Raw genomic sequence first — 21508 nt, 5'->3', positions numbered from 1 at the left:
GTCCCCGGCCATGGCTGAGGGCTCCTAGAGGCGCTCTGTGTGCCCAGCAGGACCCTGCCCTGTCCCCGGCCATGGCTGAGGGCTCCTAGAGGCGCTCTGTGTGCCCATGAGGAGCCTGCCCTGTCCCCGGCCATGGCTGAGGGCTCCTAGAGGCGCTCTGTGTGCCCAGCGGGACCCTGCCCTGTCCCCGGCCGTGGCTGAGGGCTCCTAGAGGCGCTCTGTGTGCCCATGAGGAGCCTGCCCTGTCCCCAGCCATGGCTGAGGGCTCCTAGAGGCGCTCTGTGTGCCCATGAGGACCCTGCCCTGTCCCCGGCCGTGGCTGAGGGCTCCCAGCGGGTCCCGGAGCCCAGACCGGCTCCGCCGTCGCCGCGGCCTCGCCCGGCCGCCCGCGGCTCTCCAGAGCCTGACCGGGCCCTCAGGCCGCCATCGCCGCCCTCGTGTGGGGATCACAAAGTGCCAGCCCCCGCCCCAACACCGGCTTCGCTCCCGGCCCCGGTGCCGGCGGAACCTTGTGGCGGCGGAACGCGCGGGCGCGGGGCGCGGTTTCCGTGGCGGGCCGGCGCCGCCATGGCCGCGGTGCCGGCGGAGCGGGAGCGGCCCCGCGGGCGGGAGGAGCGGGCCGGGGCCGCCAAGCGGCGGCGGGAGGACCCCCCTCGGGAGGAGTCCCCGGAGAGGCCGGGAGGGACCCCGCGGGAGCCCCCGGCCGAGCCCGGCTACCTGGCGCTGGCCCGCGGGCTGCTGGCCGGCGGCGCCCCGGCCCGCGGCAGCCCGGCGCCCGCCCGGCCCGCCGGGGAGCCCGCCAGGGACGGAGCCGGAGATGGGGACGATCTGCTGGGGCAGCTGATCCGGGACCTGGTAGGGCTGCGCGGGGCCGGGGGCGGCCCCGGGGCTGTGCCGGGACAGGCCGGGCCCCGGGCCGGGGAGGTCGCGGTACCGGGGCTCGGTTCAGGGGCCGCTGGGAGGCGGCGAGCAAAGGGGACGTTGAGTTTGTGCTCCTGTGTGCTTGTTTATAACCTCAGCTTCTGATTATACATCCTTCCGCCAAGCTTTAACCCTTCAAAATCTGCTTGTCCGGTGTAATGGCGCGGGGTGGCACTGTTGGTGTCCTGTGTGGGGCCGGAGTGGGGCTCCATGACCCTCGAGGGTCACTTCCAAATCGAGATATTCCGTGGCTCTATGAAACAGGGTTTGTTTTTTTTTTTTTTTTCCTCTTAAGATTTTTGTTGTTTACTCAGACAGTTTGATGCGAGTGCAGTAATTAAGGGTATCCTACCTTGTACCACAGCAGAGTAGTAAGAAAACAAGTTTTACTTCTTTAAATAAAGGCGTTAATTTGGAAATAGTCTTAAACACAGCTCTGAACCAGATAAAAGTTATTTTGGTAAATCCTCTAAATGCCATAGAGATGTTATTTACAGTATAGGAAAACTAGGGGGGAAACCCATTTTCTTGTTTCTCACTAACCTCACTATGACTAATTACTCTTTGCTTGAAAAAATTAAAAGGAACAGATTAAATTTCTGTCTGCAAGGCACAAATTAATCCATTTACAGAATTAGTGCTCCATTAGCACACAGGAGCCCGAATCTGTCTCAAAGGGGCTGGTTGTATTTGAGTTTTGGACTCATTCCAGTAGACTTTTAGACAGAGTGATGCTGACTTAACATCCCTGCTTCCTTGTGCTGAGGACAAGCTGCAGGAATTTTGGGGGTGTGGGAAGACCTGGATCTGCCCCTAATGTTAGGGTTGTATTAGAGTGGGATCAGTATGAGTTTGTGCTGTGCCTTCAGAACCTCAGGCAGATCCCAAATCGGGATCATCCCCTGCCTCCTGGCACTTTCCTAACCCCCATTCCTTTGTTTCTTTGTAGGTCTCTTCTACAGCTACTCTTCATTTAAACTTGGACCCCTTTGCAGCACCAGAATAGGAAAAAAAAAAAAAAAAGCATTCTGGGTTTATTTGAGGCAGGGTATACATCCTCTTGCAGTTTATAAACCGCCTGCTTGGCTGTTTTTTTTCTCTTTCCCCCTCCTTTCCTTGAGAGCACGGCTGGTGCTGAGCGTTGTGTCAGCACTGCAGTGTCTGCAGGCCCCCAGTCCTTGCAGCGAGACCTCTGTGTGCATCCAGCCAGCCCAGGATCTGCTGCCTGCACACGAGTCAACTCCAGTTTGGAAGGAGCACATCCCCGGTGGTGCCGTGCCTGAGCTCACAAGCCTGGAGCTGACAGTCCTGCCCAGCGGCTCCTGTGATTTGTGTGGGCAGCCCGTGGCTCCAGAGCGCTTCTGGGGCTGCTGGAGCCACGGGGATCACATCTGGCCGGCTCAGAGCCTGCCTGCTTGTGGCCGTGGAGAGGCTCCCGGGGTGTTTTCCTTGGGATGGGATTTACAGCACACGAAAACAAAACACATGGAAAAGGAGCTGTTTGTGCAGGGAAACTGTGGGTGAGGAGGGAGGGCAGCAGCAAGGTTGGCTGCAGGTCCTGCCTTAAGTAACTTTAAACAAGCAGGAGGTTCCAGTCTGTGTGATGTTTTGTTGCTCAAAAGATGGGAACATTGCCCATGTTTGTGTTGTCTAAACACTTGGCTGGTGTAGAATATCTTCTGCTTTAAAAACCACATACCACATTATAAACCCAGGATATTCCTCTTCTTCTACTTTGGTACTGCAAATGGCCCAGATTTGAATGAGAAGGAGCAGTTGCAGGAGAGTCCCACAAAGAAACAAAGGTAGCAGGGTTAGGGAAGTGCAGAGAGACAGGAGATGATCCTGCTTTGGGATGCCTGAGCTTCTGAAGGCAAACAGTGGAGATGGGTTTTAACTGAGCAGCTGATTTTGTGCGTGAGGATTGATAGACAATGATCAGGAGCATCTGTGGGGGGGACAGAAACCAGAGAAAACACTGGAGAGCAAAACTGGTGACACAGAAATGGTCAGAATCAGCTGATTGAGCTCCTTCTCTGATACAGAGTATAAAAATTTTGAATATCCAGGCAGGATTAGAGAGAAGATAAATTTTGTTGTGATAACTGCAGAAGGAAGTTGTAGTAATTATGTGATTAAGCCAAACAAAATGCATCTAGGAAAAATCTATATGCTACATTTAGCTGTTAGCTTAAACTGATGCATTTGGCTTCAATTTTTTGTTTGAGATGCTCAGTCAGTTAAAGGAAGAGTGTTTCATATTAAAAAGACATTTTTATGTTAATAATGAAAGAAACCAACATCATGTCCATTTAATTTTATTTAAAACATTTATTCATTTTTCCATCATATGGGATTGAAATCTTGCAAGTGAAATTAATAACGGGCATATGTCTTCAAAGTGCTTGTTTATTGGGTCTTTTTGGCACTTCAGCCAAACTATTGTACTAGAACTTGTGTCTTGCCTTTCTCTGCCCTTTGAAGGGCCATGAAAGAGGGGAGAGGCAGAACTGATGTTTTCATGGAGCTCTGGTGGCTCTGAGGACACACCATTCCTTCTCCTTACCTTCTCCTGCTGTCAAACTGTGTGTTAAGGCAGCCTCACAAATTATATTCTCTTTTTTCCTTTCCAGAATGAAATCAATGAGGTTCCTTTTTTCGATGTGCAGCTGCCTTATGAGCTGGCACTGAAGATATTCCAGTACCTGGGCAGGGCTGAGCTGGGGAGGTGTGCTCAGGTAAGTGCTGCTGGCAGTTTGGTGCTCTGATACCACTTAAAACTGGCAGAAATAGTGAAAATCCAGGCACCTCCATGTAGGGAAGTGGGGTGGCAGCCCAAGGAACTCGGCTGGTTGTGCTTTCACTTACAGGAGACAGTTCCAAAGCTGAATATTGAAAATGTAATGGTACATGAGCTGGATTTACAGCTGCACTTGAACAGAGTTAAATAAAACATCTGTGGCTTGGGCAGCAGCAACACCTTAAAATTGAAAATAAATAGCACAAAGATATTTGATTCAAGGGAGTGTTCTGAAGCATTTTTGATTCAGGTGAGTGTCTTGCAGTATTTAGAATCCAGCACCTGGCAGTGCTAAGGGCATGGCAAGAGCTGCTCCTCCCATCTCCAGCCTGGGATTGAACCACAGGCACTGGACCAGTAACTTTCTGTCTGTAGTATTTCCACGTGAGGCTGAATTCTCAAATGACCCTGATTTCCTCCCCCCAGCCCTGCAAGGGGTTCATATTTTTCTCCTCTGATACTTTCAGATAATGCTCTCAGCAGGCTGTACTCAGCCATGGTCCATAATTTATGTGTAGTTGTAAACTGCCTGTCTCTTCCAGAACTTTACTGACTGAAACACTCACTCTCACCTCATTCTGCTTAGAGTTGTTCAGCCCACACTGTTGGGCCTCTTTATTTCCTTTCTTCACACACTGAATGATGAACCTCCTCTCAGAATGAGTCTTCACAGCAGACTTAATTGGCAAGTGCTGATTACCCTGTGAAATCAAGCAGAATTCTATGATGTCCATTATATTGTGGATATAATTCCAGCTTCTCCTATGGCCACTATTTAGGGTTCCAGGCTGGTGTTCATTAACTCTTATGTACAAAAATCCAACCAAAACTATTCTTTGTGTTAGAGACAGTGGAGGAAAAAATGTTAATGTGTGAAAGCTGAGAAGTGACACACAGGCTCTGTTGAGGATGGTAAACTAAATTCCAATATTCTGCAAATGGCCCAGGCTTTGAAAGGAAATTGGGCTTTTAATGTTCACTATGAGCGTGTTTTGGTGTTAAGTAGCTACAAGTGGTTATTGCTTAAATCCTTGACTTGCTAATGCCTTTTAGGAACAGGGACTGTTTAAAGAAAATTAATTCCTGGTGCAGGACTGCTCTTGCAGAGGGCAGAATTCTCTAGGATTATTTTTTGATGCTGTCCAGGGCAGGGAAGTTTTCAGATATGCTCAAGTTTCTGTCCCTTGGGGTAGAGATGTGCCATCAGTAAAGGTCACAGCCCATGACATGGAACTGGGCTGCATTTTTGAAGTGGATTAATTTAAGGTAATTCTTTCACTCTGTTTCCCCACACACCCCCCCCCCCTTCCTTAGGCACCATCAGTTTACCTCATGGCATAGTAAAAAAGATTGGCTGCTGTAGGGCTGCTCCTTTCCTCTGTGCCTGGGGCTGCACTGGGTTTCCCTCCCCTTCACTTGGCTTTTTAGATTGACCCTGTTCTCATAAGATGGGTTTTAACACACACGATTTTCCACATTTCTCATTCTCCTCTTCCCAAGTCATTGTTCCTTTGTGGCAGCTGACAGGTAACTGAGCAAGTGCCCAGTGTTTTACAGGGCTTTCCCAATCAGATGAATATCCAGTGCAGAGCTGGCTTCTTTTTAAGTGTTCAAATAAAAAGCAGAGCTATAAAAATAAATAGCATTTTCATTTTTCTCTTGATGGTTTTGTTTTTGAAGGGGGGGAGCCCTCTTCTGTTCCATGGAAAACCCTGCTGCTTTATGGTGTTATCCTAGAAAGATTTTTTTTATTAAGGTGCCTTGGGATTTCAGTGAAATTGGGCCAGTTGGTGGAATTGGCATCATTATCTATGTGAGTGCCTTTGGAGAAAACCTGTTTGCTTAGTTTTTTATGCCAAATTGGTAACCAACTAACACGAAAGGAGCCTGACTGCAGAGCCTCTCTGAGATGTAATCACACCACAGACTGTCTGGAGAACTTTATTGTCACCTTGATATTTCCTTCTCCCTCACTCCCCTACAGCTTTTCTTTGATTTTTGGAATTAGTGCTGTAAACCACAACCTGTCTGTGTGGCACTGGAAATACAAAAGCCTGTAAATAAGTGTTCTCGGTGCCTGAGCTCTGCTGGGTCTGTCTGCAGTAGGGAGGTGACATTCAGTAGCATCCACCAGACCAGTCCCTGTTGACAGCCCACGTTTGGAATTCAAGGAGAAAGGTATCCAGGGCTTCATGTAACACAGAGGCCAGAGAAATGCAGGGTTTTTCCTTGTGAGCACTTTTTGATTGTGTTCTGACCATTGGCAGAAATATCTGTGCCATGAGTGACTCTCTTGTGGGTGTGAGCAGGTTTGGGAACAGTCACTCCTTCCTCCTGCTCAGGGTGTAGAGGGAAAGGAAAAACAATCCCTTGGGACACCACAGATGTGACAAACTGAAATGTCCCTGTGTGATTTGGGGCTGATACTGTCGATACATTAATTTTCCCATGGCCTGGGGACCTGGCCTTTATGGTTCAGCTTGGTGATGTGAGGATGTGTTTGAATCCAGCAGCACTGAATTCTGGCAGTTTTGTTTCTGAACAGATGAGTGAGAAATTCCCTTGACCTGTTAGGTTTTCATTTTAAAGAAGGTTTAGAAGTGTTTACCAACAGAGGAATTGTGTATGTATCTAGGGCAGGGGAGACTGCTTCTAGGAATTTAGGAATGAATTACTGTGCATAAATCAAGAATTTCAGCTGCTTGCCTCCAGGACTTCTGGGATTGTCAAACGATTGAGGCTTTAGGCTTTAGTGTTTATACATTTACAAAAAGAAAATTGAATGTGGTTTTTTGAGCATGGTTTTTGCATCAGGGTTGTTTATGGGTAAAAGCCATCATCTATCCTCCTTGTGATTCCCACAGAGAGCAGAGAAATGGATGGATAAGGATATCCCTGCCCTGGGCTGAGCCCCCAGTGTGGGCAGCAGGAAAGGAGAGGGGGATTCTGCCCCTCTGCCCTGCCCAGGTGAGACCCCACCTGCAGAGCTGCCCCTGCCTGTGGGGTCCCAGCATGGGAACGATGTGGAGGAGCTGGAGTGAGGCCAGAGGAGGAGCTGCTCCCAGGGCTGGAGCCCCTCTGCTCTGGAGCCAGGCTGGGAGAGCTGGGGGTGCTCACCTGGAGAGGAGAAGGCTCCAGGGAGAGCTCAGAGCCCCTTCCAGGGCCTAAAGGGGCTCCAGGAGAGCTGGAGAGGGACTGGGGACAAGGGCTGGAGGGACAGGACACAGGGAATGGCTTCCCAGTGCCAGAGGGCAGGGCTGGATGGGATATTGGGCAGGAACTGTTCCCTGGCAGGGTGGGCAGGCCCTGGCACAGGGTGCCCAGAGCAGCTGTGGCTGCCCCTGGATCCCTGGCAGTGTCCAAGGCCAGGCTGGACACTGGGGCTTGGAGCAGCCTGGGACAGTGGGAGGTGTCCCTGCCCAGGGCAGGGGTGGCACTGGGTGGGCTTTAAGGTCTCTTCCACCCCAAAACATTTTGTGCTCAGGGCTGTGAACAGAAAAGATGAGCAGCTTCCATCAGAATGGCTTTGGATTAAACACTTGGCACTATTTTTTGTACTGAGCTCAAAGTCCAGCTAGTTCTAATTGAGGCCCCTGGTCTCAGCAAATGAGCCTTGACTCTGCCTTTGTGTGTCTGGGGAAGAAAATAAACCTAGTGAAATAAAAACCATTATCAGATGCAGAGGGATGAATAAACCTTCATTAGGATTTGAGCCAGTTGATTTAGATGGGATTAGAAGAAATTTTGGATTTGATGGAAGAGGTGGGGTTTTTTAGGGGGAAAAATATCCCCCAGAGGCAAAACCAAATAGCAAAGCCTATGTCAGCAAAAGCCTTTGAAGTCCTTCAGAACATTATTACTTGCTGAACTATAAAATGTAAAACTGTCCCTCTGTGGAGCTCTGGGGAACCCAAACTTTCTTTGCTGAGAACAGTTGTAAAAAGATAATAGGAAAACTGAATACAAGATTAAATTCAGGACTCCAAATCTCTATACAAGTCTGTAAGATGTTGTCATTGATCCTTGCTGGAGTTTCTGTGCAGTTTAGATTTGGAAACAGTTTTAACAAGAGCTTTGCCCATCTCAGCTCCTCTCCAGCACCCAGCGTTTGGGTGCATGTAAATAAAGCCATAATGCCCTGGCTTTTGGGGCCTCACCTGAAAGTCCAAGTCAAGCAGCTCTAATAAAGCTGACTTGAAGCCAATGGCTGGTTTTAATGCTGCAGCTCACAGTGGTGCTGTAAAGTGAAATGCTTGAGACTCTTTATTAGTGATTTCGTGCAGCTGAGCCTCGCTCAGTGGGGTTTTACAAGGGATTGGCATGCGAGTTTGGGGCTGTAAGAAAAGGCTGGGTTAGGGACCCTTTGGAAATTCAGGCTTGTAAAGCAGCAGGCTTTGCTGTAATTTGATTGAAAAAAAATCAGGGTAGGATAGGATCTTTATTCTCCCTGAAAGTTGAAAAGCCAGTTGAAATTTTATGTAGCTTCCCCCCCTCCTTTTCTTTTGTTTTACTGTCTTTATAAAATGCTTTTAAGACCTTGAAACTTGAAAGGTCTGTGCAATATTGTCTGTTTTGGCAGAGTGAGAGGTGTGTGTTTATTTTTGATTTTTCTTTTGGAAAGCAAAGCCAAAGCTGGCCTGGTTTGGCTGTGCTTCCCTGTGCGTGTGCTCAGCCTGTCCCTGTCAGGAGACTGTGCTGCTGTTTGGGGAGGGGGCAGAGGTTCTGCCTGGGGAGCTCCACTCCTGCACCACAGCTGCTCTTTTGGTGTGTCAGCAGAAAGCTGCTTTGGGGTTGGTTTTTTTAATTTTTTTTTTCTGGTGTTCTTGGAGCAATAACACAGATATTTATTCTACTTTCAAATCAAATTGAGAGCAAATTCCTGATGGTTTGGATTTGGGATTGCCTCTTTTTGGTGCTTTTGAAGTTGCTGAGTGTGTCCCTCTAGGGACAGGAGCACTCAGTACTTTGATTCCAGGGTGATGTGTGTTGCTGGAGAAGCCTCAGTGCTGGTTCTGTCATTTCAGGGCATTATTCTTGCCCTGTGCAGGTTGTTTCTTTTGTCAGAGGATGGATGGGCATTGTCTCCCTCCACCAGTTTGCACTGAGGTCTCTGGATGATTAAGAACATTCATTTTGCTGCATTTGGATATTCTTATTTGAGCACTGCTCTTCTCTGTAGGCCTCATATCTTAAAAACACTTGCAGGTTACTCAGATCACCCCTTTTTTCATCATGTTAAACATTTTTTGTGTGTGTGACTATGGAAAAAATGGCAAATAAATTAAAAGTGATGGTCCTGGGAGAGTTTGTGTCCATAGGAGGCTTGGATTCTTGGCATAATCCAGGGACTGAAATGAACATTAGATGCTTAATTGTAACTTACTGAAAATGATGTCAGTCTCAGAAGGTTCTTTTAATCTTTTTAGAAACAGAGCACAATTGATTGCTGCTTTCACCAGTTGTGGCTTTCATTGGTTACGTCTGTTTTTTTTAAATTAAAAATTACAGAGAAAAAAAAAGCTACTTAAGTTGGCTCTTACCTCTTGAATCTTTAATTCTGAGCCCACAATTGATTGTGATGAAGCTGTTCTCTCTGGAATGGGCAGCAACTTGAAGCTGCTTGAAAAACTTAATAATTCATTCCTATTTATGCATACTGTAATACAATAGGTTATAAATCACTAATGTTATACCCCTAATCAGGCATTGTCAGTGGGACTTCAGAGATATGGTGCTGTGATCTGAGAGGGTTTCTTAGCTACAAATATGAAAATAAATTCATATTTTTGCTCTAAGCTCAAAATCCTCTCTTAATTGTTTTCTTGCTGCTTTCCCTGTCAGAATGTTCCAGTCACTGATATTTCAGGTTGTCAGTGGGGCCACTAAACTGGTGTCCACATTATGTGGAGTTATTAGTGGAGTATAAACTCAGTTATTTCCTGAAGAACCCACAGAAAACAAGCCTTTTGTTTAAGGTCTGGGGGTTTTATACACTCAGATGTATAAGGAATGAAAAAATATATCTGTTTAAGTATGACTTTCACCTTGGTACAGGCCTGTATTAAGTTAAATGTTTGCCTTTCGGATACTATTTAATACTCAATATTAAATCTAATGTTCCCTTACACATTTCTGAGAGATCCATATATAAACACTGATTTCTAGGTCAGCAGGACGTGGAAGGTCCTTGCAGAAGATGAAGTGTTGTGGTACCGGCTGTGCCAGGAGGAGGGATACCTGTTGGACATGAGCATCTCTGACCATTCCTGCTGGAAACTGGCCCTCAAAAACTGCAGAGCCAGAGAGCACATGCTGAAAACCAACTGGAAGGTGAGAGGGGAAGTTCCCTAGAGGGATCCAGATGCTGGGGAAAAATGGGAACCTGGTTCCAGCAAGTGGGAGAGGAGAGTTGGTGTTGTGTTTTGGACCTCCTCATTCCCAGCCGAAAGCTGCTGGGGGGGTTTTGGGCTGGATGTGTCTTTTCTCAGCAGCAGTAGCAAAGCTGGGAGTTCCCCAGCAGTGGATTTTGGTGGATGAAGGAATGGCAGCACCAAGCCCTGTGTGTGTCCTCTCTGCAGAACCGTGTGGGTGCCGTGAGCCAGCTGCGCTATGAGCCCGGCCGCGTCCTGTGCGACGTCCACTGCTGCGACGGCGTGGTCATGGCAGGGTGAGCACGGGCTGGGCAGGGCCCTCTGTGCCCTGGACACGGTGTGTGATGCCCCCTGCATCTTCTATGGGGTGTGTAATACACCCTGCATCTTCTATGGGGTGTGTAATGCCACTGCACCTTGGATGGGGTGTGTAATGCCACTGCATCTTCTATGGGTGTGTAATGCCCCCTGCACCTTGGATGGGGTGTGTAATGCCCCCTGCATCTTCTATGGGGTGTGTAATACCCTCTGCATCTTCTATGGGGTGTGTAATGCCACTGCACCTTGGATAGAGTGTGTAATGTCCCCTGCATCTTCTATGGGGTGTGTAATGCCCCCTGCACCTTGGATAGAGTGTGTAATGCCCCCTGCACCTTGGATAGAGTGTGTAATGCCACTGCACCTTGGATGGGGTGTGTAATGCCCCCTGCATCTTCTATGGGGTGTGTAATACCCTCTGCATCTTCTATGGGGTGAGTAATGCCCACTGCATCTCCTATAGGGTATGTAATGCCCACTCCATCTCCTATAGAGTGTGTAATGCCCACTGCACCTTGGATAGGATGTGTAATGCCCATTCCATTTCCTATAGGGTATGCAATATGCTCTCCATCTCTATAGAGTGTGTAATGCCCCCTGCATCTTCTGTGGGGTGTGTAATGCCCACTCCATCTCCTGTAGGGTATGTAATGCCCACTCTATCTTCCATACAGTGTGTAATGCCACTTCATCTCCTATAGGGTGCCCACTCCATCTTTTATAGTGTATGTAATTCCCACTCTACCAGGCTGTGTAATGCCCACTCCACCTTTACCAGTCTGTGTAAGGCTTACTCCACCTTTACCAACTGAAATCTCAGGTGCTTCTTTTAACAGATTCAAAACCAGCACCTGTTTGAAGCCTAAGAAAGGATTCCCCTGCAGCTCCTGAGACAGGCTGTCCTTAAGTGACTGATAAGGATGGTTATCTGTATTTTACCTCAGCAGTTCAAATTTTTATGGAACTATTCAAAAGCTATCTCACGTACAAGTAGTCCCTGTAAAACCTCAGGTGCTTTCTGATGAACTCCATCTATTGTTTTGCTGTGGAAGCACCCAGAATGTATTAAACATTTTACACATGGACTGAAAAAAATCCCCTTTTTTGTGTTTTTTCCATAAAAATCTCTGAATCACAAGGATATCTTGTCACAGCACAAAAATAACTTTAGGAAGACTATTAGTTTTCTTCATTCTTACTTAAAAGACAACCTGGGAGGAAAAATAATCCACTCAGAATAGATAAACTCAAACTTCTTTTTTCCTAATACAGAAGTTTTCTGGACCTTGGTTTAATGTTAGCTATTCATGTGGTTTATACTCTTAAGTACAATTTTAAGAGCCTCACAAATTTTTGGAAGAGGTTACAGTGATTCTCTCAGTAAGTGTGAGGCTTTATTGTGTTCTGTTTGGAATTCACAGGTTCAGTAATTAATAACCCTCCAGAAATCACATGAGTAAGTAAAAATTATGATGTCCTGGGGAGCTGGGACATTTTCCTTGACATAGCAGAGTTCAGTGTTGTGTGGTAGCACTTTGTGTTAATGGTGTGGGATTAAGGAAAACTGCTTCTAAAATACTTTAAAATTCACAGACTGGTTATAAGAAAGATGCCTGGAAAACTTTAATTCATGGAAATGCTTTTGATTGCTCTTGAGTAACTGAGAGCAGGACTCTAAACCATCAGACAGCAAACACAGTTGTCTCCATGCTGCTGCCAAAACCTCCAGCTCTTCTTTTTCTTCATTTTCTCCCTTGTGTTTATATCCAAACATGAAATAGAAAGGAGTTATGCAGATTAAATTACTTTTCTGAAGAATTAATAAACAAAGGTTATGAATCCTGCATATTGAACTCAAATAGTCCATGTTTTGGGTTGGTGTGTTAGAGAATTTGGGTTCTGATGGTTGCACACACCCTTTGCATGTTGGTTCTCCAGTTCCTCCAGTAACTCCAGATTCTCTTGGTGTGGTACATTTAAATAATTCAGGTTCCTCAAAGTAGATGAGCAGGTAAGAGACCACTGAGGGAAATTTGCATGTGTGTGTCCTGTAGAAAAAGTGATGTTCACTTAAACGACTTTCCAGTAACTTCTCTGAAAAAATGAATTATCTTTTTATGGAGCTGTGAGTATGTATTTGATAAAACAGCCTGAGGAAATTAGAATTCAGCTGTTTGAATTTACCTGGTTAGTAAATGAAACGTTTAGAGTATTAGAACACAACAATTATGTTATGTCCTTTGCTGTTTACTGCTTGCACTCTGCTTTGTCTCTTAATTTGGTAAATGGTAAATATCAAACAAGGGAGACTTCAAGTTATAACTAAAACTTCCAAGGGCATCAGCAAATTGTGCAGAGAAGTACTTTATGTGCATTTGCTAAGTATTTAGGATATTGAGGAATTTGTTGGGGTTTTGTTGTTTGCTGTGTTTTTATTTTTTAAATCCAACCATAACCCTCCCCTGTCTCTCCCAACTTATAAAATTGTACTTAATGGCACTGTGCTTTCAAATTTGTCATAAAAATGTAATGAATCTGGTGATCAATAGCAAACTGTTGCATTCTTTCAGTACTGAAGAAGTAATTTAATAGCTGAGGTTTACAAAGTCAATTCTCCTCTCAGTATAAATACCAATTATCTGTTACATTTAATGATTCTCTCTCCTGTTTCACAAACACTTGTGTGCTCAGCTTTGCATGGGAATAATCAGTGATTACAGAGGGCCCTGTGTGTCTGAGCTAAGCTGCTGTGTGAGTTTGAGAGGCCTGATGCTGCTAATCCAGAACTGTGAGGCATTTTCTGAGGTTTTTCTGTCCAGTGGCTTGGGCCATCACCTTTCTTCTGTCTCAGGTTGTCGCTCAGGACACTCGGGGCTGCTCAGTTTTTAGGAGGTTTTTTGGTCAGAATTTCCTCAGCCCTCTGGTGCTCCAGCCCCTTCCCTGGACATGCTCCAGCCCCTCAAGTTCCTTTTTGTCCTGAGGGGCCCAGCACTGGACAGAGGGTTGGAGGTGCCCCAGCAATGTCCTGGGACAGCCCAGGTGCCCTTGGCCTTGCACATCTGGGCACACCTGGGCTGGTAACCAGCTGCTGTCACCAGCGTGCCCAGGCTGTGTCCCCCTTGTGCAGCCACTCCTGCCCAGGCCTTTGGCATTCCCTGGGGGGGTGGTGGCCCAGCACTTTGCCCTGGTATGTGGTCTGGCACTGAGGTCAGGCTGACAGGCCAGCATTTCCCTGGATCCTCCCTCCAGCCCAGCTCCTGGATGGGCATCACTGCAGTCCCCTGGGTGAGGAGGGTCCATGACCTCCCTGGTGGGAAGGTGGGAAGGGTCTGGGAGAGCTCTGCCCTGCTCCCTCAGCACCCTGGGGTGGAAACCATCCCTCCATGGAATTGTGTGTCCTGAGTGTTGCAGCAGGATGCCAGCCATTTCCCCTTGGATCATGGGGGCTCCATTCTGGCTCCCCGTCTGCGTTTTCCAGCCTGGGTACCCTGAGGACAAGGCCTTAATTCCCTCAGCCTTTTCCTCATCTTTTGTCACTGCTTCTCCCTGATCCAATAAAGATGGAGATTCTCCTTTTGTTGCTGATGTATTTATAGAAACATCTTTAATTCTTTTTCTGGCAGCAGCCACATTAAATTCTAGTTGGGCTGAGAAGAGTTCTAGTTGGAGAGAGCAGGAATGCTGGCGTTGGTGTGTTTGGGAATCTGGGAGCAAGCCTGGGATCATTGATTAATTTGAACCTGTGCTGTGCATGATCTTGTCATCCTCACTGTCCTGCTTCAAACTGCCGCAAAGTGGAATCAATTTTATTTTAGTTGCTGTAGAGCTTTTTAGTCTTTCTGAAAGGGAATTTATACAGATTGTGTGCAGAGAGACTTAAACCAGCAGCTGCTGCTGTGATTTATAGAGGCACAGTTTGAACTGGTTCAGGAGCAGCTCTTTATTAATCTGTGGAGGAAGCAAAGGTACACTGCACAGAGAAATGCTCCTGTTCCATGCACTCTCCACTTTTCCCCACGCTGCTGCCCAGGCTGAAGCCAGGAGATGGCAGAGTATCAAGGATTGATTAAGTGCAACCTGAGCTGGGAGCCGAAGGTGGCTGCGAGCAGCTCCCCTTTGTGCGAGCCTGACATCAGATAATTCAATCTGGCCTGCACGCAGAGCTTCTTGTGTTTGTCATTAAAATTTCATCCCGGTGGTTACGAGGCTTGTTTTCTGGGTCAGCCCCTGAATCCCTTTTCATTTGAGCCAGTGGTGTTTGTGGTTACCTCACTCCCAATCAATGTTGTATTCGCCAGCCTTTCTACAGTTACACGTCTCGAAGGATCTTCTCTAAAGGGATGATGTTCTCCCCCTCAGCCTCGAATCAAATGGAGTTCCAGCTCTAACTCAGAGCTTACTTAAAGCAATTATATAGCTGCTTGCTTGGCTTTTAGAAATTCCTACTGGTGATGAGGCTCGCTGTGCCTAATGCTGTCATTTGCTGTGCAGAATGCCTGGATTGCTTCACTTTCTCTTACTAAAATCTGGATTTATCTGGGTTTTTTTTTAAGCAAATGCATGTTCAGACAGTAAAATTGCTACTTTTTTGCTACTTCTTTTCTTTTTTTTGGCAGCGCAGTCAGAAGTTGGGTCCTCCTGGACAGAGTGATCTCAGAACGTGCATCTGGTCCTTGTTTGACCTTGTCATTGCAGAGGGTCCCGTGGTGTGACATGCCCATGGCACGTTGTGAGGCTGCTGCTGCCTGACTGGCTCTGGAATACTCACTGGTGGCCGTTCTGAGCCCTGTGCTGAACTTGCCTTGTGCTGCTGGCACCCATCTCACCTCACAGCTCACCCCTGAAACCACACCAAGTGGGCTTCGAGGGGGATGTGTTAATTTTTTAATGCTTGCAGTGGCTTCACTGCTGGTGGCTCTGAAAAGAAACATTCAGAAGAGGCCTAGAGTCAGACCATCCTTCCCAAGACCCAGAACTATAAAGTACTATCTATTCCTTTCTTTTTTCTTCAGTTTTCCATGACTGAAATGGAAATGGCCTGTTAATGAGGAGGTTGGCCACAAACTGATTTAGCAGATGCTGTGAGGAGTCCCTGCACCTCTTACAGACTGGGAAATCAGCCCTGGGTTCTCTTGAAATTTTAATTTGAGATGTTTTCCTCCTTCCCCACTAAGTACTGGTAGCTTTGCTTGAGATTTGAGGAGTTAGGGCTGGTGAGATTCATCTTCTGCTTGCCTTGATAAACCAACAGATTCACGTGTCCTCCCTTTTCAGGGTGGAGCACACCTGGCACAGGCGGTGGTTCCCCAAGTGATGCTTGATAAAGGAAATGAGAAGCTAAGGAAGAACTTCCTAAATATCCTCTGTGGTTCATTAGGGGAATCTGGACATTTATTTCTTGTGCTGACATCCTAAATGCTGAATAGATTTTGTACAGTTGTCTTCAGTCTGGTGAGTCTTGGGGGAGCACTCACAAACAATTTGACCTTTCAGTTCAAGTCATTTTGAGCAACATCTACACACAAGTCGCTGCTTCTTTATGGTGAGTTCCTTTGTTCTGTTCCATCACCTCCCACTCCACTTTGCTCCTGCTCAAAGGTGACCTGCAAATGACTTTTTAGAAGCTGGGCTTGCCACTCTCTTTAGTTTCATAATGATGTGTGAAACTAGCCCGAAAGGCTTGAAAACCCTTTCCTGCACTTTTTAAAACTTCGTGTCAACTCTCATCTAATTTGGATTTTTTGCTATAGGGCTCATGGGTTATTCTCAAGGTATTTATTATTAGCTCTTGCATCTTAATTCAGTGTGCAGACCTGAGGAAACCAAAATATTAATTAGTCATGAAAATGAATCAAAGTTAACAAACTGAAGACTTGAAACAGCCCAAATAAACCCCCGCCTTGTTTAATTGCCTAAATTTCACTTCTGTGATGGCACAACTTTCATAGGTTTCTCCCTCCCCTCCCAGTGACTGCGAGCCAAGTTGTCAAACAAAGCAGAAGGTGAAAATAATTGCTTTTTTTCTTCAACCTTCCCCAAACCTTTTGTCCTCTCTTCACTCATTCTCGTCATTGTTAGGGAGCAGAGTCAGGACTCCTCTTTTCCACGTGAGTCACCCTGAGGAGGCTGAACACGGCAATGACATCATGAGCTCACAGGGGTCGGGTGACAGATGACCAGGGGCTTAGGTAAGGTTCTGTCAGTGACAGCCAGGTTGGCTTTTCTGTCAGCTCCTGAAAAAAGCCTTTCAGGGGAAACCAAGAGTAGAAGCCTGTTCTGACTCTTTGTGGAAGCTGCTTTTCCAGCCTGCCTGGCCCTGGAGCTCTTGGTTTACCTGTGGGTTTTGCTGCTGCAGGGATGTGCTCAGTGGTGCCTTTAGTGTTCTCAGGCACAGGCAGTAATTTTGAGCTTGTAAATCCTGGTTTTCTACTAAAGCCAGACAAACCCATCCTTCTTTTTACTAAACTTCTTGAAGATTTCATTTTTCCTCTTTGGGCTGTCACCATCAGTGCCTGGAGTTCAGGTGATGCCTCTCCTCTCTGCTGCGTGCAGCATGTTGCAGTCTGAATTCCTTCCAATGAGCAAACAGATCAATTTCCAGCATCCTCACACGGTGTTTTCTCACCTCTGTCTGCAACTGGAGCCATTGTTTTTTCTGTGCTTTGTCCTTTGTGACATAATAGGGCTGATGGAGCAGAGAGCCTTCCCAAATTGCATCAGAATTCTTCCTGAATTCTTATGAAAAAGATAATTTTTTTTTCTCCTGTATGCCCAGTAATTTGTTTCCTTGGTAGAGCAGCTGCTTTAATTAATGGGCCTGGGCTGATGCAAGCCACTGGAACCTTGAGCTAAGGGATGGGAGACTTTTTGCCTTAAAAATCAAATTACTAGAAACAGTTTGGCTTTTTCCAATTGCTGCTTTTATCAATGTTCATTAAAATGTTTTCCTTACGATACAACCCTTTGGCTTGTTTCTGTTCCCTTGGTATGACATTTGCATGCACTTAATATAGAAGGTGAGGCAGAAGCAGTGAGGATGGTGAAATGTTAATTTTGTTACAGATAACAGTGCTAAGCTGCAGAACTACACACTCCAGCAGCTTAACCCACTTTCTCAAGGGATAATTTCCTAAATAAAGCCCTAAAAATGAAGGTAGGAGCTCTCTGCAGCTCCCTTTCTGTGAGGGGTCCACAGATGCGTGTGGGTTGGTAAACTGGGAAGTCAGGTTTCCAGCAGAAGAGTTTGGGAACGGATCATGAGGATGCTCAGAATGGTTTTCCTACATGCTAAATCTAAAAGTGCTTCCAGATCCATTTTGGGACACATTAGTCACATTTTTCATAGCTGTACTCGTGTATCAAGCAACCCAAAAGAACATTTGGATGAAATCAGGGATATTAATTTTCTACTCTACATTCTCTACCAGCATTAGGATTGTTTCAGACTCTGGGTTTAGTTTACCCCATCTGTTTTTCCTTGTGTTTTATGGTGTAGCTTTCTGCTATGTAATAGAAAATTTTCTCTTCCCTGTTCCATTAGTGTTTTATTTTTGGCCATCATGGTCTATTTATATTCCTTTTTCACCATTTAAAGTAGCTCTTTTCTGCTACTATTATTTTTTCCTGAATCCTTTCCTTAAGGAATCCCTCAGCCAAGCTACCTGTTGGTCAGAGTCAGCAAACCCAATGTCTTCAAATACCTGGGAGAATTGGGAACATTTACCTCTTCCAGTCTTTGAGGCACCTCAGCCTGTGGTAGACGTTTCTAAGCAGTCCATCATTCATCCCTCACTTCAGAGGAGTACAAAGAAGGTGCTAGAATCCCTTTATTTCCAGTATTTTTAATTGTGATTGAGGTGCCTCCCAACGTGCCCTGGCTCTGATGAAGAGGTGTTTTGAAATTGGACATGGAGTTGTCTCACGTGAGCCCTGGACAGAGGATGAAGCTCAGGAGCAATTTGAACCAGCTTGAAGGCGTTTGGGCTTGGGTTTGCATCTTTAATTGGGCCTTATTCTTGAGCCTGCTGAGGGGGGCACTGGCTGATACCTTAATTAAACACATGAAGGACTGGAGAGTTGCTTTTGGTGGAATAAGGATGAAAGCTCTGAGGTGCTTGTTGGAGCAAGACAATGCAAAATACTCATTATTTTACTTGCTTATCAACAGGCGTCCATTTAAACAGAGACTGTTACTGCAGCAAAATTCCTACTGACTTCAATAAAATGCACTGACATCGTAAGGACTTCATAATCTTTTGAGTATTAACAGATGGTCACTGACTGCCTGAAACAAAGTTGTTGGGTTTTTTTTGTTTTTTTTGGTTTGTTGATCACCGCAGGTATCTGGAAACCGAACAGACTTTGCCTTCTGGAAATCAGACCTGACTGTGAAACAAAGGGGGTTCTTTCTCCTTCCTTTTCCTTGCTACAGACTTTAGAGAAAATATGGAAAATGTAAACTGGTTTCTGGTGTGTTTTATCAGAAGTCTTTGGTGACCAGCCAGACAAGGTGCAGCGAGCCTTGCCCTGGAGGGGTGTGCTTGAGGCAGCACCAAAAGTGAGTGGCACCAGCAGCCTGTCTGAACAGAAACCCAGCAAGGGTCTTGTTGACCCTGTGCTTTGAAGTGAAATTCTGCAGTGCCAGCAGTACCCCAGCCATGAAGGAAAGCAGTTTGTCTTTGCTGCTGCCATGGACTGAATGAGCAGAGTCTCAACTGTTTGGAAAATGTTCCTGTTAACAGTTTTTCTTTTGTGTATTTGTCAGTTTATATATTAGTTGCAGTTGTACTTTGCACAAACACTAATTAGACAGCCATCAACACTCAGGGCCAAAGGCTTACTAACAATGCAACTGTGATAGCAATGTCTTAATTGGTTGAGTATAATTGTCATTAGGCAACCATAAAGACATCTGGGGCTCTGGAGAGAGATCAGCCTCCCCCTCCTCCTCTTCCCCAAATTTGTTCTGGCTATTGCTATGTGGCACAGTGGAGCTTTTTCAGATGAGATTCTGTGTTTTGACCAGTTTCCTGATGTTTTTCTCCTTATGAAATCGTCTGCCTCTTCAGCACCACTTCATTAGAGCTGTGCCCAGCCTCCAGCTCTGCTTCCTCCCACGTGTGCTCTCCACTCCACCACCTGCTTCCCAGACATTCATCGTGGGGCAGCAGCAGCTTTTAACCCCAGCTCCTTCTGCTTTCACTCATGTGAGAGGGCATGAGCAAAATGTTCATCTCATTAGGGCAGTACTGCCAGTAAAAAGTAGTCACGATGCTTTTGGTTAGTGAGTAGGTATTTTTATTGTGTATGAATTTAATTTTTCCCAGTTTTTCTATGTTATATGCATTCTACCTATTGTTGCTCCATTTCAGCAAGATTTTGATGCATCTCTGTAAGGCTTAAGCTCAATCTCCAGGCTAATTTTTACAGCTAGATCCATATCTGGCCAGAATTACAGAACAGGCTCATTGAGGAGAAGTATATTTAGAAAAATACAGCTTGTCTCTTCTCCTGCTGCTTCTCGTGTGTCTATACTGAAATATTCCGAAGAACAAGGGCAAAGTGGAATGTGAGTCCATCAAAGAAGCTGAGTTATTTGGGTGGAGAGGCTCTGTTGAACATCAGAGATGGAAAAACGTGTCTGTGAGTAGAGAGAGCTGGGAGCCAGGTGTGGTGTGGATGGAAGGGATATCAGGAGGGGGCAAATTGGCCTTGTGAGCAACAGGCTTCTTGTTGCTCCACGTTATGCTCAGGAGAGCAAGACTTTGGACAGCATTTCTAAATGAAATGAAGCAGGTGTGGCCTCTAATGTGGGTTGTTTCAGGGTTTGGGGTTGGGTTGTTGGGTCTGCTCAGTGCAAGTGGTATCAGGTGTTGGAGTATTTACCTGCCACTGCCACAATCAGCTCATGGCACCCCTCAGGGGAAAACAGCAGCAGCTGAATGCTCTTGGTGTCAGAGCAAATAGGATGTGATTGTTGTTGTATTAAACAGGGAGGGAATTTTGAGCTGGTTTAGGTGTTTTTTCACTCCAGCAGAAAGCTAAGTGGGCATTTCATTGCCGTCTTGGTAGAAAAATCAGAAACAGTGGGTTTGGAGTGCTGGGCTTGTTCTTGGGCAGGACTTGTGTCTGGGGTTATTTCATTGAGTGACCCAAAGGAAATTTTCAGGGTAAAATGTAAAAGTTGTGGTGGGAAATGAATAGAAGTCTTGAAATGATCTAGAAAGAGTGTAGTGTGTTCCTCTCTCCAGCCATCTCTATTGATAAGGCAGATTTGCCAATTATCTGCAATAAAGCAGCCTTTTAATTTTTTTTACAGCAAGGCAGTGCTTTAATAGTTTAAAAGCCTTTTGTTGTGGCTACAAATTGAAAGTGTGGTGCTCTTTACAACAGCATTAAATTTTTTTTTTCCTTCTGAATTGGATTCATCTGTGTTTGAAATTCTTCCAGTTCAGTCCTGGTGCAGGCCCAGTGCACACTGGAAATGGGCAGTGGAGGAGGTGCTTTATATCTTTCATTTCCCCAGGCTGCTTCCCTGCCCAGACCTGGAGCTCCACTTGTGTTCCCACCACGGTCTTGTGGAGCATCTCTCCCAATCCTTCAGCTTTGCTGTGTGGGGCTGCACTGGGAAGGATGGGAATGGTGAGGAATGGGGGAGGAGGAAGCCTTAGGAACCTTCCTGAGGAGCCTCTCCTGTGCTGGCACTGCTGGCATTTCTGGGCAGCCCTGGTGGAGGTTTGGTGGGCTCTTGCAGGGTTCTCCTGGCACAGGGAGTCTCCCTGGTGTCTGTCACTGGGGCCAGGATGCTCTCAGGGATTGTTGGGCAGTGTCAGAGCCCACTGGGCACAACTGGACAAACTCTGGTGTCCTGCAGGGCTGGGAGAGCACCTGTGGGTTTTTAATCTTCTTTTTGTTAGAGCCAGGATTAAATGCTTGAGAGATGTGGTTTTGTGTTCAGACTCAGGTGTTTATTAATTCTTATCTATGTTACAGTCTCACAAGTTGTGGGTTCTAGCTAACAAAGTGAAAAATGGCTGTGTCTCTATCTCTCCACAACGTCTTTTAAGAACAAACTGTCCAATTAAGAAATGACACCTAA

The 21508-nt window shown here is 46.2% G+C and overlaps 1 protein-coding gene across 1 annotated transcript in view; it reads left to right on the top strand.

Annotated features, from left to right (window-relative positions):
• Positions 1 to 566: 566 nt before the first annotated feature.
• The window catches only part of FBXW8 (F-box and WD repeat domain containing 8), a 54860-nt gene continuing 33918 nt past the window's right edge, over positions 567 to 21508 (top strand). The window contains exons 1-4 of the mRNA XM_066331173.1: positions 567 to 855; positions 3555 to 3659; positions 9887 to 10051; positions 10300 to 10388. Of these exons, the coding sequence (XP_066187270.1) occupies positions 568 to 855; positions 3555 to 3659; positions 9887 to 10051; positions 10300 to 10388 (647 nt within the window). The 5' untranslated portion in view covers position 567. The remainder of the gene's footprint in view (positions 856 to 3554; positions 3660 to 9886; positions 10052 to 10299; positions 10389 to 21508) is intronic.

The sequence above is a fragment of the Sylvia atricapilla genome, chromosome 17 (genome assembly GCF_009819655.1).
Source record: "Sylvia atricapilla isolate bSylAtr1 chromosome 17, bSylAtr1.pri, whole genome shotgun sequence".
NCBI lineage: Eukaryota > Metazoa > Chordata > Aves > Passeriformes > Sylviidae > Sylvia > Sylvia atricapilla.
The sequence above is the reverse complement of the archived record's forward strand: the minus strand, read 5'-3'. Positions and strand labels throughout refer to the sequence as shown.